At 28.5% G+C, this 17806-nt stretch overlaps 2 protein-coding genes across 2 annotated transcripts; both read right to left on the minus strand.

Moving 5' to 3' along the window:
• Positions 1 to 512: 512 nt before the first annotated feature.
• On the minus strand, positions 513 to 8177 carry LOC108762407 (uncharacterized). The gene is given in 10 exon segments (XM_018509390.1): positions 513 to 563; positions 671 to 826; positions 968 to 1081; positions 2756 to 3104; positions 3302 to 3564; positions 5571 to 5774; positions 5894 to 6007; positions 6227 to 6463; positions 7075 to 7420; positions 7921 to 8177. Coding segments are annotated over 10 exon segments (2091 nt in total).
• A 1391-nt stretch (positions 8178 to 9568) lies between these two features.
• LOC108762338 (uncharacterized) lies at positions 9569 to 17346 on the minus strand. The gene is given in 9 exon segments (XM_018509296.1): positions 9569 to 9766; positions 9879 to 9992; positions 10547 to 10889; positions 11303 to 11564; positions 15380 to 15563; positions 15673 to 15786; positions 15951 to 16184; positions 16341 to 16683; positions 17090 to 17346. Coding segments are annotated over 9 exon segments (2049 nt in total).
• Positions 17347 to 17806: the final 460 nt, after the last annotated feature.

The following is a 17806-nucleotide window of genomic DNA, read 5'->3' on the forward strand; positions in this document are numbered from 1 at the left end:
TGGCTTTTGTATAAAGTTACATATAATTCTAATTATTTTTCTCTACTATATGACAAATTTTTGTGCAATACAGATAAATCTCAATCAAAAAAATTTTTTTCTATTAAATTAAAATAATATTGGTGTGTGCATATTGTTATTATATTTAATATATATTTAACGTCCAAATGGAAAATCTTTCGCAGAGGATAATAAAATATCTTATCTCTAAATTGTACAAGGATTGTATAAATCCGTGATTTTTAATTAATATAAAATCTAACTACGGCTATATGATGTATTGTAATTTAAGAAAAGACACGAATTAGATTATTGTACTAAATTTATGTTTCGGGAAATATACTATATTACAATGTGATTTCCTAGAATTACTAATATACAAATAATTCCCCAGGTAGTAAGCTAATGTTACTTATTATAATGTCATTATTTTGACGTTAAAATGACATCTTTAATGTCTTTTTACTGGAATCATAACACTTTTTTGTTAAAAAAAAAATCGGCACTCTAATTTATTGCATTGCCAATAATACCGATAAATATGATCCCGAAGCATTCATAATCTAGAAGAATATTGTATTTTGGTATTAGATAATATTTTGTTTTTAATATTAAAAAATACTTTTTATCGCAAAAAGACGAAATTTTTATCTATAAATATAAATCTTACACTTGTAAAAGATTGTAAGGATAGTTCCATCATCCTTCCAGCTGTAAGCGTCAGTGGCTTTTGTGATCTTAGTATAACAAATAACAGGACACGATTATCTTTAGATTTCATATCGTACCATGCAGAACTGTATGCCGCAAATCCAATTTCTCTACTCTATAAAAATGGAAATAATAGAAAAATTTTTAATGTTTTAGTACTTTTTATAACAGTTTTTTTAATTAAGTACAATATATTATTATTTATTCACATTCTATGGTAAATATTAATATTTCTTGAATACATTTTATTGCTAACCTTGTTTTTCAAATATTCTCCAGCATAGCAAAACATATATGCTTCGAGGTTCGTTATAAAGTAAAATAAAAAGGATTTCACTAATTGCTCCGACGCGTTGGAGCTGCCGATTGCCTGTGATATTGTGCAACAATGTGGTATGAGAAAAATTATTAAATATAAACAAATATAACACTAATAATATACAAATGTATTATTAAATTTGTAATAATATATTTAATTATTACGTTTTATTACAACATATATTTTATTAAATTAATGTAATTAATAATGTAATTAATTGTAATTAATTAATAATGTAATTAAATGTAATTAATTAATAAATGTATAAAATCTTAAATAAATAAAATAAATTTAAAATGGTCAATTCAATAGTGGCTCACAATTCACACAAATTAAAGTTAATAAAAAGAGCATTCAGCCACGCGCAAGATGTTTTCTGCGAATATTATATATTTCAAATCTTACATTACAAAAAATACAAATAATAAACGTTTCGGTCTATATCAGACCATCTTCAGTATACAATATATAAATTTCGCCGTCATATGATTACAAATCAATTATTATCTGTCAATTTATTAAAATAATTATATAATTAGATTGACAAAGTTAAAAATTCCCCAAACCAACTGACCATCCATAATTCTTTGTCATACTATTACAATAAACCACCAAATCAATTCAAATTGCGATAATTTTTGTTCTAATTGCGATTTGCGCTTATGTATGCTGTCAATCAACTATTTACTTCTATTCGTTATAATACATGAAATTCTTTTAATAAGATGAATTCCATGTATTATAACGAATAGAAGTAAATAGTTGATTGACAGTATACATATGCGCAAATCGCAATTAGAACAAAAATTATCGCTATTTTAATTGATTTGGTGGTTTATTGTAAGAGTTTGACGAAGAATTATGAATGATCAATTGGTTTGGGGAATTTTTAACTTTGTCAATCTAATTATACAATTCTTTTAATAAATTGATAGATAATAGTAGATTTTAATCATATGACTGCGAAATTTTTATATTGTATACTGAAGATGGTCTGATATAGACCGAAACGTCTATTATTCGAATTTTTGTAATGTAAGATTTGAAATATATAATATTCGCAGAAAACATCTTGAGCGGGGCTGAATGTTCTTTTTATTAACTTTAATTTGTAGAAAATAAATTTAAATTTTAATAAGTATGTTAATATTTAATGTTATATTATTTGCAATTATATATATTCTGAAACACTATAAGTTTATATTTAATAATTTTACTTACCGTTACGACAAGGAATGCTAGCAAACAAATCATTATCGTGTTTGACACAAATAGCACCAGCGCAATATACGTAAAAAGACTTTCGATATATTCCGATAAACGTATAATCTTTTTATGCTTATAAATAATTTTAGTTGTTGCGATGGAGACTGATTCATCTTTGCTTTCATCTTTGGAGAATACAAGATGCGTTAACCAGTAACGCACAATATCGATTTGGCCAGCTGTATGAAAGGTCTGAAAATAAAGATCCCATTGCCTATGGAATTAATCAAAATCCGTACTAGTTGTTCAAACTGCAAAAATGGACATTGTACAGAATAATATTATCAAAATCCACGGAAATAGTTATTTAGATAACATAGTTTATTACAATTTTTGTATCTGTCATGTGCATCAAGCTTTTAAATGGTAAATACAATGTAGTTACAAATTTAAAAATTGAAAAATTGTTTAAGTTATATTTTCGCGATCTTGAATATCATTTGCACATCCACAACTTACTAGAATTATCAACAAAGAATTCATTGCACCAGACGACCAGGACCACATCATCAAGAAAAAGAATTCTGTTATTAAAATACATCTATATGTGCGTTGCGTATTTATGTCAAAGGGAACTTCTATTTTAGTGAAGAAGCGTAATTCCGTGGTTGTGTTATCGGTGACGTCGACATTGGCCAGGATGACACCGATACCATGGCCAGAAACTGTCATTGTATGAAGAATGAGAATTAAGTTTGTAATACGTTCCGATGTTTTCGCCTTGCTTGCTGTCTCACGCAAGCTGATATCGTTATTAGCGCAATCACTCCAATCCTCTTGCATTATTGTCAAGACTTCGATGAATTTTCTATGAATGGTGGTGTTCGCCGATCATATTGTCGATCTTAAAGCAATCTTAATTTTCGTGCTGTGACCATGTTTGAGATATTTATTATTCCTGAATGTAATATATGTAAACCAACCTCTCATGTATTCCAATCAGCAAAATTTGATGGAATACTTTTATAAATTTTTTTTTCAATTTTGCATACATATGTTACTTACCGCTGATTCAACCAAAACACAAGGCACTTAAAAAGCATTTTGTAATGTGCCATAACGACAGGCAGGATGTCCATGATTTCCCAAAGTGTGGACGAATGCATATGTATCATAAAATAACGGTAGTGACAGTATTGAATAATTATCACTGAAACGATGAATAACGTTCTCGAAAATAAAACACATGATGCACCTGGCCAAACACCGCTCAAAGTGAGTATAAATTTTGCCGTGCGATTAAGCGGATTCTGATGATCCATAATTTTCTATACGAAAAAAACAATTTTGCTAAAACATTAAAAAATTTAGCTAGATATATACAAATCTAAAAATAATTTTGTTAGACCATCGAAATAATTATGTAGCAAACTCGTATATAATGAACAATACTGCAAAGCAACTTCGACATTCTGACAACAAGCTTCGATATTTTACATAATTATTTTGACAGTTTGACAAAATTATTTTTAGATGTGTATTGAGCTAAATTTTTACATACTTCAATACCGTTCTTTCCGTATAGCTCTTTTTATTCTTGCCCTGTATGAATAAGTTTGTCAAAATATATGACAGATAACAGAATGAAAATCTTCGGTAAGGCAAAAGAAATATGCTTCAACCAAATGTATATCTATGTATCTTTGATGGACTGTGAAATTTAATGGACTGTGTAGTTTATATTGTGATGGAAATTATACATCACAGAATATCTTCCCGAGACTAAGAGATAGAAAGAAAAATCTAAAACATCATTAAACAGCTATATCCCTCAACGCAACTGATCAATAAAATGTATTCATTAAATATTTTTATCATACTGCCAGCACAGATCGCAAGTATATTTATCGTATTTTTTTCTCAAATTTGTTGCAAGACAAAAGAAAAAAATAAAGAGTCACTTTTCCCTTACTATCGATAATATAACTGTAAATTGTCTACTTTAAATATGCAATGATTCGTACGGAGATAGATAAATTGACTATGCATAGTCTATAGTCAGTCAGTCTGCGGACTTTCAGGAAAATTTTGAAATCTAGAGACTAAAAATTGGAAGGAAAGAGAACTCCAACGTGAACAAAATGTTATTTGTATATAAAAAGTATTTAAAATAATTTATATGTTATTAGCAATATTCATGTTTTAGCAATATGATAGTAATATTACAAATATTACACGGATTTCTAATCAGGAATGTGAAAATATGTGTGAAAAATTCATCACAATCTAAATAAATCAAACCTATTCGTAATTGCGCAAAAAGATAGAATATACGTAATTATAATGTCTGGCACGTATAACAAATTACATATATAAAAGTGACAATTTATAGTTAATCAAAAATAAACAAAATATATCTTATTAATTACTTAAAATTTATTATAAATTATATATAAGTATAAAATATATATTGTTTTAATGTCGAGATAAAATGTTTTTAGATAAATCTTACAAGTATATTAAAACGTATTGTTACTTTGGTGTATGTATAATATATTCGTTATTGTTTTTCGTGAATTTCGTTGGATGAGAGGAGAAGAAAAGAAGGATCATTTCTCCCTCTCTTGAGCACTAATACTACTAATAGTATACCGCGAATTGTTTGTTTTAAATATGCAATGATTCATCTTTTATGTTTATGTCTATTACTCTGTTAATATGTAGTTTTTTTCATAGAATTTTTTTCAGCTTGGCAATAAACTAAATTAAATTAAATTAAAAATTTATGCGTAGGCAGATTTGACAATAATACCTGATGGCCAATCGTGACCAATGACTTCTCAGGAAAGTTCTAAAATCTATAGAGAGAGGAAAAAATCGACAGGAATAAAAATTATAAAGTGCGACGCTACGGAACTTTACATTATTTTACTTATTAGAATTCAAGCAAATAATAAATTTTATTCTTTACGTATAGTAAACAGTGTTTACGGTATTTCTTAACTGTAGATGTACCGATAAAACAAAAAAAATAAGAAGCTTTACGATTATTTTGTATTATATTTGAAAAAATATGTTGTATTACAATGTGCGTTTTTATAACTAGTGAATTAGAAATAATTTATATTTTCTATAATTACTTAAAAGTTGTTGACCCCCTCTCCGTTCATTGCATTGCCAACAGCATTGACAAATATGAACCCGAAGCATTCATGATCTAAAACAATGTTGCCACTTTTGTTTTGGAAATTGATATTTTTATTTAGAATAAATATATTCTAATATTATAAGTCTCTATATAATAAGCAAGTACATATATGCTTCTTTGTCATGCATCTTTCTTTTCGTGTTTAAAGATAAAAAGATTTCATATAAATCTTACGCTTGTAAAAGCTTGCAAAGACAGATCCATCATCTTTCCTACCGTGAGTGTCAATTGTTTTTGCGATCTCAATATGATAAATAACAAGATTCGACTTTCTGTAGATTTTAAATCGTACCATTCACAATTGTATGCCGCGACCCCAATTTCTTTACTCTATGAAAATAGAAATAATAAAATTTTTAATATTTATAGTATTCTTTACAATATTTTGCGAGATAAAGAAAATAATTATGTACTTTTATCATTGTTATAAATATCATTTTGTTACTAACCTTGTTATTCAAATATTCTCCAGCATAACAAAATATAAATGCTTCGAGATTTGTTATAGTGTAGAATAGAATCGATTTCATTATTTGTTCTACCGCGTTGGGGCTTCCGATTGCCTGAAAAATTGCAAAAATAATATACGAGAAGTTATTAAAAACACAAATCTACAATATAATATAAAATATAAATTAAACAAAGAAAATGAAATGTATAAATATACAATATAAATAATATTATGCAATATAAAAAATAAATTATTATTGAACAATGTTATATTATTGTCCAATTACAATTAGAAGAATGACAATAGTTTTGTATTTAATGGTATTACTCACTGTTACGATGACAAAACCTAAAGAACATATCATTATCGTGTTTGACACAAACTGAAGCAACGCAATATACGAATAAAGTATTTCAATGTTTCTTGAAAAACTGATGATTTTTTGGTGTTTTTGAATAATTTTACTTGTAGTCGCAGCTACTGATTTATGTTTATCTTCATTCTTACGAGGCACAAGCTGCATCAGCCAGTGACGCATAATCTCGATTTGGCCAGCCGTATGTAAGATCTGAAAATAAAAAGTAAGAATCTAAAAATAAAAATAACTAAAGTAAATAACTTAAGTACACACACACACAAAATAAAAAAAATGTATATAGAATGTTTTAGGACCTCTAGCACAAAATTTAGAGGATCTTATATAAAAAAAATCAATTTTTATTCAGGAAAATCAACTTTCTGTTCTCCAACATGGTTTTAAGGAGTTGTGTGTCCGGTTACACGTGACGTCTGACAGTTTATGTTCTTTGATTATATTTCTGTAAAAAAAGAACAGCAAAGGAAGCAAAAATGTAGGCTAGTATTGTCAGACGTGCGCAATGCTGTTAGCGATCGATTGCGTGTCTTACAACCGGCTGAACAAGGACATGTAATTATTTAAAAATGCGTCGGAAAATACAAATTGTTTAATGAGAGTTGATTTTTTGGGTGAATCATTACTTATTTTTTCCCCTCAAACAATTAAATAAACGCACAATGATTAAATAATATCGTCAAAACAAACACAAATACAATTTTTCATAAGCTATTTTAATTTTTGCATCTTTTACGTTGGAATTTAAACGCGTATTATAATTTTAATTAGATACAATTTGCATGGATAAAAAATTTTTAACTTACCAGTGTTAATAATAAAGAGTTTGTTATACCAGCCGCCCATCCGCAAAGAATCATAAGTAAAAATTCCGTGATTAAAACAGTTCTGTACCTAAATTGAGTGTTTATGTCGAAAGGAATTTCTATCTTATTGACTAAAGGTAATTCTTTCGTAGTGTCAGTGACATCGACATCAGCTAAGATGATACCAATGCAATATGCAACAACTGTCGTCGTATGAAGGGTGATGATCGCGTTTGTAATACGATCCGATATTTTCGCCTTGCGTGTTGTCTCACGTATGCTAATGTCACTATTAGCGCAATCATTCCAATCTTCTGCCATCACTGTCAAAATTTCATCGAATTTTCTGTAAATAATTGCTTTTATTAATCGTACTATCTCAAGATAATCTTAATTATCGTCATGTAAATGTCTAGACACTTAAATGATCAAATAATTAACAAATAAAGATTTGTTATTTTTATTCACCAACAATTTTTGTTTATAAATTATTAATACAATGAATATAATTATATATTGATATTATATAAAGAAAAAATATTGGAACTATATTTTTTAATTAGAGCGCTTTATAATATTTTCTTACCTGGAGCTGGTCGAATTATTATGAAATGCACATATAATGTTTTAAAAAGAATGTTTGGTGATTACATAATAATATTATTTGCAATTTTACTTTTAAAGAGAAAGCTATTGTATAAATAAATTTTCTGTAAGATTGTAATTTTGAAATAACAATATATATCTTTCGCTAAAGCTTTGACATGAATAATTATAATGACATTGATTGTAATATTTTTATCTAATGCTTTTGACATTGTATACAAATTAAATAATATTACTTACCGCTCATTTAACCAAAACACAAGAAACTTAATAATAATTTTGGAATATGCTAGGAAACTGGACAGACAATCCATTAAATCTAATATTTCGGCAGAATGTACATGTGTCAGAAAATAACGGTAGTGACAGAATAGGGTAACTGTCAATGAAACGATCCAAAGTATTCTACAAGGTAGAACATACGATGGGCCCGGCCAAATACCACACAAAGCGAGCATAAATTTCAACGTGCGGTTAAGCGTACTTTTACGAGTCATAATTTCTTATTTCTTTTTATTCTCCGTTGTGCACAGCGAATTCATCAAGGTGCGTACAATAGAACAAAAAACCTCAGGTAGATAAAAGAAATATATTCTGAGATCAAACGCATGCGCTTCTACGTATTGTAGAATGCATGCATGAAGAAAACTGGAAGTTTCAAAGAAATAGATTCAACCATCAGCAATTGATCGTAATTGGAGTTACTCATTAAATATTTTCATCGTGCCGAGTGCATAGACTGCGAATACATTTTATTGTGGTTTTTCATTTATTCAATGTAAGAAACGGAAAGATACGTGAGGTTTTTTTCCCCTCTATCTTGTGCGTTTGTACTACAATCGTAAATTGTTCACTTTAAATATGTAACGATACGTGCGGACGTAGATACGATGTATATGTCCGATGATCAATCGTGACCACGATGTTTTAGAAAAGTCCTAATCTCTAAAGGGTGAATAAACAGGCAACTATATGCAATACTACAAAATGTTACATTAATTTGCATAAAATAGCTAAAAGTGATTTTGTATTATAGAAACGTAGGTATGGATAAAATACAATTAAGATTAACAAATGCATTGATTTGTATCTGAAAAGGTATGTGAAATAATATATCACATATATATCAATCAGAATTTACACAAATAAATATTCAAACGGATTAAATGATATAATGTCGTCAACTCGCTACATTATATCTTTTGTAAATAATTTTAGTGTAAATAATTTTATCTTTTTATAACGAGAAGTGTATGTATATCTAATTATTTTATTATTTTATTTAATATTTTCTTTAAAAATGTAAATGTGTGTAAAACTGGATATGGAAGACACAAAAGTCACATCAGATCACCGTATTTTTCATTAATTCGATTTTGATTATTGACTAAAAATATTAACGATATGACATAATATAATATAATTATCTTACAATTCTTAGGAAATAGAAATCTAAGGTACTCTCATAACATTAAAAAAATGACTTATTTTAAATTCTTTTGTAGATTACTACGATTTTAAAGTATCTAAATTATACTACTATTTAGGCCATGAAAATATATATTGTACTATACGCATCACTAGTGAAATATATTTATGATATATACTTCACGACTACTATATACAAATCTTCAAATATGTGACGTGATTATTGCATAGCCAGCAATACTGACAAATATGATCCTGATGCTTTCATAATCTATAATAAAGTATGATCTTTTTGTATTAGAAATTAATATTTCAGAAGATTATGATTTTGTCACCAAGAAACGTTTTAAATATTGCTATAAAAAATTTACAAACTTAATGGATTGGCAGAAAAAAAATTAGGTAGACAAAAAGTAAATTTTATATAGAAAGTATTTTGATACAAATATTACGTATATAATTATTGTCCAAAATTATTTTGTGTGCTACGTATGAGTCTTACACTTGTAAATGATTCTAAGGAGAGATCCATTATTTTTCCAACCGTAAGTGTCAATTGCTTTTGAGCTCTTAATATCACGAATATTAAATTACGGCTGTTTTTAGGCTTCATTTCATACCAGGCGGAATTGTACGCCGCATTTCCGATAGCTTTACTCTGAAGAAAGTTGGAAATTGTTAAAAGAGGTTGCCATAATATGTATTAAAATTTCTTCTTTCAACAGTCTCAAAATAATAATTATTTTTATAATTATTTTCTCATCTCTAACCTTGTTTTTTATATATTCTCCTGCGTAACAAAATATAAATGCTTCGAGATTCGTCACGGTGTAAAACAAAAGAGATCGCACTATGTGCTCCGTTGCATCGGGACTGCCAATTGCCTGCATTATTAAAGTAGCAATTATTAAATGCATTCCAAAATTATAAATAGTACCTTCTGCGTTATCCTAACGAGTAGCAAAAAATTGATTTTGCAACAAAAATTAACGTTTAATTTTATAAAATGCAGTAGTCATTATTATGTGTAATACTTAATGTTTTCACTCGCCGTTACAATAAGAAATCCCAAAGAGCAAATCAGCACAGTGTTCGATGTAAATTGCACTAACGCGATGTATGTATATAAATCCTCAATATATTCCGAAAAATTAATGATTCTTTGATGCTTGCGAATAATTCTATTTGTCGTGACGGCGACAGTCTCGGATCCTTCATTTTTTCGTGGTACAAGTTCACTTAACCAGCATCGCAAAATATCCATCTGACCACCTACATGTAAAGTCTAGAAAGAAAAATCATATATTATGTCTATCAATCAAATTAATGCATTAAATAGCCAAAAAACCGTTAAAAGACAATATTGCAATTATTTTTATAATTACCATTATGTATTATTTATGACATGTATATTTCGCACGCGTTGCAACTTACTTACCAAAGTTAAGAGCAAAGCATTCAATAGACCTGTTCCGCAGCCGGACATGATGAGATGCACAAATTGCATAGTCAGAAGCATTTTATACATGCGTTTTGTGTTTATGTTGACAGGAAGCTCTACCTTTAAGAGAAGAGGTAGTTCGGATTGCTCGGTGACGTCGACGTCAGCCAAGAGAACGCCAATACTATACGCAACAATAGTTAACGTATGAAGAGTGAACATTGCATTAGTGATACGATCTGCTAATTTAGCTTTGCAAGCTGTTTCGCGCATATTGATATTACTGCTAGCGCAATCGTTCCAGTCCTCTGCCATTATCGTCAAGATTTCAAAGAATTTTCTACGAATTATTAACTTGATTATTCGGCTATGGGAGAAATGTAAGACACAGAAGCCTGTGTATTTAGAGAAGTATACTGTATAAAGTATTTTTATAAATATTAAATAATTTTTTTTAATATATCAAACGTATTTTTATTTATGTATTATTTTCTTTAAGTGATACTTTAACTTTCCGTTCTTATTTACATTTTGGCAAAATAAAATGGGTACAAACATTTTTTACACACTTATTGTCAAAAATTTAAAAAAACAAATATTTGCGTATAACAAATAATGATTATTAAATATTTTATTTATTTGTTTATCTAAATATATATTAATTGTACTAAATATAGAAAGTAATGACAGAAAATAATGGAAATAACTTTAGGTAACACATATGCTAATTATTTACTGTAGCATTGTACTTACCGTTCATTCAGCCAGAATATAATCAGTTTAATTGAAAATTTTACTTGCGTTAGGAAACTACTGAAACAGTCCATCAGGTCGAAAATGTCTTTAGAATGCAAATGAATTAAAAGATAACGGCAGTGACAAATTTCATCTATTGTTAATGCGATAATCCAATACGCCCTGCAGATTATAACACACGTTGTGCCTGGCCATACACCGCACAGAGTAAGCATTAATTTTAACGTACGATTAATTGTGCTTTTACGCGTCATAATTCCTTATTTCTTTTCGCTTTCGTTTTTAGGCGAGGAAAAACATCAGTTTATACGTAGGACAGATGCTCTTTCCGAGGGGTAAAAGAACTGCGTTCTCTCTTCCACTATTTTTTTTCTTGTTCAATATTAAATATTTTTCACTCAGTATTTTCCAATGAGAACTCGATGTATATTCTAGAATAACTTCATAAAGACTGGAAGGTCCTACGAGATCATCAATGGGCGCTCTCTACCTTGATCGGCCAATAAGAATATCTCATTAAATATTTTTATCATACCACATGCAGCCCTTACTCGATACACTTACCGTAGCTTTTCACAACATCGATATAAGAAGAGAGAGAATAGTAGGGTGATTTCTCCTTCCCTTGGGTGCTGGTAATGTAATAGCATATTATCCAGTTCAAATATGTAATGATTCATACGAACATGAACGCGACGACGCACGCATCTGACGGTCAGTCGCACTTCAGCGCACACTGCGGAAAAGTTTTGAAATTCATACACCAAAGCAGCAGAAAAGCAGCAAAGAAACCCAAGTGCAGTGCTAATATATAAGTATTTTCGAATGTACAAAGCAATTTGCAGCGTATCTGTGTGCACTGATGTTTTACAAGAAATCAACAAGTGCATAGAATGCATAAGTAACAATAGGTGTGAGAATGATACAATATAATGTTTCAAATACGAAGGTACGTTTGAAGAACTGAGGAGTTATGTGTCCCAAATAGAAACCATAGTAAGAACACATAATTTTTCTCAAACTAATGAAGGAAATATCACGATTTCTGTGTTACAGTTTTCTATATACAGTTAATAATTTTATACGTTGGTATAAAGGTATATATTACGAAAATATTTACTATGTATATATTTATATTATGTATATTTATATGTACATGTTAGATTATGTTTTAATTTTCTAATTAAAAAAGTCGATCTTTATTTGATCACTTGATTTGTTACTTCAGGCGACTGTCACTTAAGAAATTAGTTACACAATGGGTATTAATGCCTGGTTTATTTCATTGCCAATTATAGTACCGATAAATACGATCTCGAAGCCTTCATAATCTATAACAATGTTAATACTATCAGTGATAAAGAAAAATATATATGCATTATTACCAGACATATCGTCGTTGTATTTCAGAAGTGACATAACTCAGAAATGTGATTTTCGGATTATTATGAATGAGTTCAGTAAATATTACGCTATTATTTATTAAATGTAATCTAACTTGACTTCATTTAAATAATCATGAAAATTGTCACAATTTAAAAAGGGTGAATTTTTAAAGGTTGTGAAAATTACAACAGTAACAAATTATATTAAATCTAATTGAATACAAAAAAAAATTGAACAGTTAAGAATATATACTCTTTTTGCCGATATAATTGATTTGATTACTAGTTTGATTATTAGTTACCTAATAATTTTCTGTTAATTTAAAAAATATTTTTTTGTTGAAAATTTTAATTTATCGAGTTATTACTTTTGAAGTAAGAAAGCAATAAGTCTATACATATAAGATGTTTATATAACAAAAAAGTTTTTATCTTTTTCTGGACAATAATAATATTATTCGCTAATAGATAACAAAAATATGGATAACTATGATATTGTATATAAAAAGTCAAGATATGTTATTTCTTCAATTATTATACCTATATATGTCTTACATTTGTAAAGCACTCAAAGGAAAGGACTGTCATCTTGCCTGCCATAAACTTCAATTGTCTTTGAGATTAAAACCTGCTACATTATATTTTTTAAAATAATTTTAGCGTTATTCTTTTATAACGAGAAATGTATATATATATATGTAATTATTTAATATTATCTTTTTAAATATTTTCTCTAAAAATGGAAATGTGTGTAAAACTGGACATGGACACACAAGTCACACAGTCATATCAGATTGCTATATTTTTCATTAATTTAATTTTGATTATTGACTAAACATATATTGACTTAAAATATCGACATAATATAATATAATATAACATGATTATTTTACAATTCTTAGGAAATAGAGTTTAATATACTTGATAACATTTAAAAAATGATTTATTTTATAATCTTCTGTAGAGATTACTACGTTTTAAAATATTCCAAATTATACTACTATTTAGGCTACGAAAATATATGTTGTACTATATGCATCTCTATCACTAGTGAAGATATATTTATATTTATACGATATATCGCTTCACGACTATTATATAAAAATCTTCAAGTATGCGACATGTTTATTGCATAGCCAGCAGTACTGATAAATATGATCCTGATGCTTTCATGATCTATAATAAAATATGAACTTTTTGTTAGCCATAAAATATGAATTGGAAATTAATATTTTAGAAGATTATGATTTTGTTACCAAGAAAAATACGTCTTAAGTACTGGTAAAAAAAATGTACAAACTTAATGGATTGGCAAAAAAAATTTAGACGAAAAGTAAATTTTATATAAAATTATTTTATACTAATATAGGGTTAACCGAGATAGCTGTGATGGCGAGGTAATTGCGACGATGCTTATTATAGGTTTATGCGTTAAAATAAAAAAAACTTTATATTTTATATTATTTTATGTTCAAAGATGTTTGACTCAAGTTTTCCTAAGTAAAAAATTTCATTTTATTATAATTATCGAATCCGTGGAGCGTTGTAAAAAAGTTAGGTTATCAAAATTTGCGAATATCTATTTAAAGTCAATTCTTTTCCCCAAATGAAATAATTTTAAATATTAATTACTTTAAGATTACAATGATTCTAAATTAACGTTATGTCAAGATAATAGTACAATTAATAGTATAGGCATACAATTGAACATGACAATTACTTTACTCTAATTCAATGTACGGGGTAATTTTGACGATAAGTATCGAGAAAACGGTGATACTTCGCGCGCGATTGCGTTAAGTAATAGCGTAATCGTTTTCATGAATGTGACGCCAAAATATTGACGACTGTGCATTTATTAATAATTTTACGTAAGTACAATTCAAACATCATACTTTGAACAATAACACTACATTTGTACAACAATATACATGCGCAATCTGTTAATATTATCAAATGAATATTAATTGTATGTCAATAATTTGTAACAATTTTGAGGTTATAAACAAGAAAACAAACTTTAAACATTTTTTTGTTATTTTTTCTGAACTCTCAATGTCATTTTGTCTTTAACTTTCAATCTTGCATAAAATAAATAATTTTGTGACGTATTATAAGGTTTGTTAGCACAAATACTTAATTATTATACAGATCATACCACGAAACTATATTCCGAAGGGAAAGTTTTATTTGTGATAAGAGAAACATTCATATATCTTTGCTAACCTATATATAAAAAACGAAAAGATGATAAATGTTAAAAAGACATGTTCATTTTTGTGTGTTGATAATACATATTTTAATAATAAAAATGAATACTGTTTGCATTTTAAAATTACTATTAATGCTATTTTATTCATTCCTTGTAAATAGATTTGATTTATATCTCAATAATTGTCATTGTCACAATCATCCCTTAGATCGTTATACATATATTACCCCATGATATAAGGTAATAAGTGATTTTTGAAGGGGATTAAAAAATTTATTATACGTAAATTTTTATACGTAAACAAGAAATAATTTCGGTTACTAATATCGTCCTATTAATAACAGAACCTTTAAAATAATTATTTGAACAAGAATTAAATACAAATAATAAAACTTAAGAAAATGTTGTTGAATTCCAACTTTGCGATTTTTCGTCATTACTCCGGTTGACCCTATGTATACAATTATTGTTCAAAATTATTTTGTGTGCTACGTATAAGACTTACACTAGTAAAAGATTCTAAGGAGAGATCCATTATTTTTCCAACTGTAAGTGTCAATTGCTTTTGCGCTCTTAATATCACGAATATTAAAGTACGGCTATTTTTAGGTTTCATTTCGTACCAGGCGGAATTGTACGCCGCATTTCCGACAGCTTTACTCTAAAAAGGTGAAAATCGTTAAAAGAAATTGTCCTAATATTATAATTTCTTTTTGAACAATCTTAAAATAATTATTGATTATTGTCACAATTATTTCCTTATTCCTAACCTTGTTTTTCATATATTCTCCTGCGTAACAAAATATAAATGCTTCGAGATTCGTCACGGTGTAAAACAAAAGAGATCGCACTATGTGCTCCGTTGCATCGGGACTGCCAATAGCCTGCAATATTAAAGTAGCAATTATTAAATATGTTCCAAAATTATGAATAGATATCTACGTCTCTCTAACTAATCGCAAAGAGCTTATATTGTAATAAAAATTTACGTTTAATTTTATAAAATATAATATTTATTATTATGTTAATACTTAATGTTTTTACTCGCCGTTACAATGAGAAATCCCAAAGAGCAAATCAGGACACTGTTCATTGTAAATTGCACTAACGCGATGTATGTATATAAATCCTCAATGTATTCCGAAAAATTAATGATTCTTTGATGCTTACGAATAATTTTGGTCGTCGTGACCGCGACAGACTCGCATCCTTCATTTCCTCGTATCACAAGTTCATTTAACCAGCAACGTAGAATATCCATCTGACCACCCACATGTAAAGTCTAGAAATAAAAATCATACATTGTGTCTATCAATCAAATTAATACATTAAATAACGAAAAAAATGTTGTTTAAGACAATATTGATTAGCAATTATTTTTATAATTATTAATATGTATTACTTATGAGAAGTATATTTCGACAGCACTGCAACTTACCAAACTTAAGAGCAAGGCATTCATTATACCCATTCCTCAGGCACACATGATGATATGTACGAATTGCATGGTCAAGAGCATTTTATATGCGCGTTTTGTGTTTATGTTGACAGGAAGCTCCACCTTGAAGAGGAGAGGTAGTTCGGAATGCTCGGTGACGTCGACATCAGCCAAGAGAATGCCAATACTATACGCAAGAACACTTAACGTATGAAGAATGAATATCGTATTAGCGATACGATCCGATAATTTAGCTTTACACGCCGTTTCGCGTATATTGATATTATTGCCAGTGCAATCATTCCAGTCTTCTGCCATCATTGTCAAGATCTCAAACAATTTTCTACGAATTATTAATTTGATTACTCTGCTGGCTATGAGAGAAATGTAAGACACAAAAGCTTGTATATTTAGAAAAGTATGTAGTACTATTGTATTAAGTAGCATTACATATAATTATGTAAACGTAATTTTATTTATGCATTACATTCTTTAAATGATATTTTAACTTTCCTATTCTTTTTAGGTCTTGGCAAAATAAAATGTGCAAAAAAATTTTTTACACGCTGTTTGTCAGAAATTTAAGAAAAACAAATATTTGTATATAACAAATAATGATTAGTAATATCTTATTTATTTGATTATCTAAATATATATTAATTGTTATAAATATAGAAAGACAGAAAATTATGGAATTAACTTCTGGTAATATATATGCAAATTATTTATCGTGTAACATTTATACTTACCGTTCATTCAGCCAGAATATAATCAACTTAGTTGTCAATTTTATTTGTGTTAAGAAACTACTGAAACAGTCCATCAGGTCGAAAATATCTTTAGAATGCAAATGCATTAAAAGATAACGGCAGTGACAAATATCATCTATTACTAATGCGATAATCCAATACGCTCTGCAGATTATAACACACGTTGTGCCTGGCCATATACCGCACAGAGTAAGCGTTAACTTTAACGTACGATTAATTGTACTTTTACGCATCATAATCCCTTATTTCTCTTCGCTTTCGTTTTTAAGCAAGGAAAAACATCTGTTTATACACATAGGTCAAACACTCTTTCAGGGAGGTAAAAGAATTGTGGTCTTTCTTTCTGTATTTTTTTCTCTTATTAAATTGAATATTTCCCACTCAGTATTTCCCAATGAAAACTCGATGTATATTCTAGAATAACTTCATAAAGACTGGGAGGTCCTTCGAGATCATCAAATGGGCGCACTCTACTATTATCAACCAATGAGAGTATCTCATTAAATATTTTCACCATGCAGCCCTCGCTCGCATACACTTACCGTAGCTTTTCACAATATCGATATAAGTAGAGAAAGAGAATACGTAGGTTTATTTCTCCTTCCATTGGGTAATGTAATCGCATATTGTACTGTTTAAATATGCAATGATTCGTGCGAACATGAACGCGACGGTGCACGCATCTGACGGTCAGTC

This window comes from Trachymyrmex cornetzi, unplaced genomic scaffold (assembly GCF_001594075.2).
Source record: "Trachymyrmex cornetzi isolate Tcor2-1 unplaced genomic scaffold, Tcor1.1 scaffold299, whole genome shotgun sequence".
Taxonomy (NCBI): domain Eukaryota; kingdom Metazoa; phylum Arthropoda; class Insecta; order Hymenoptera; family Formicidae; genus Trachymyrmex; species Trachymyrmex cornetzi.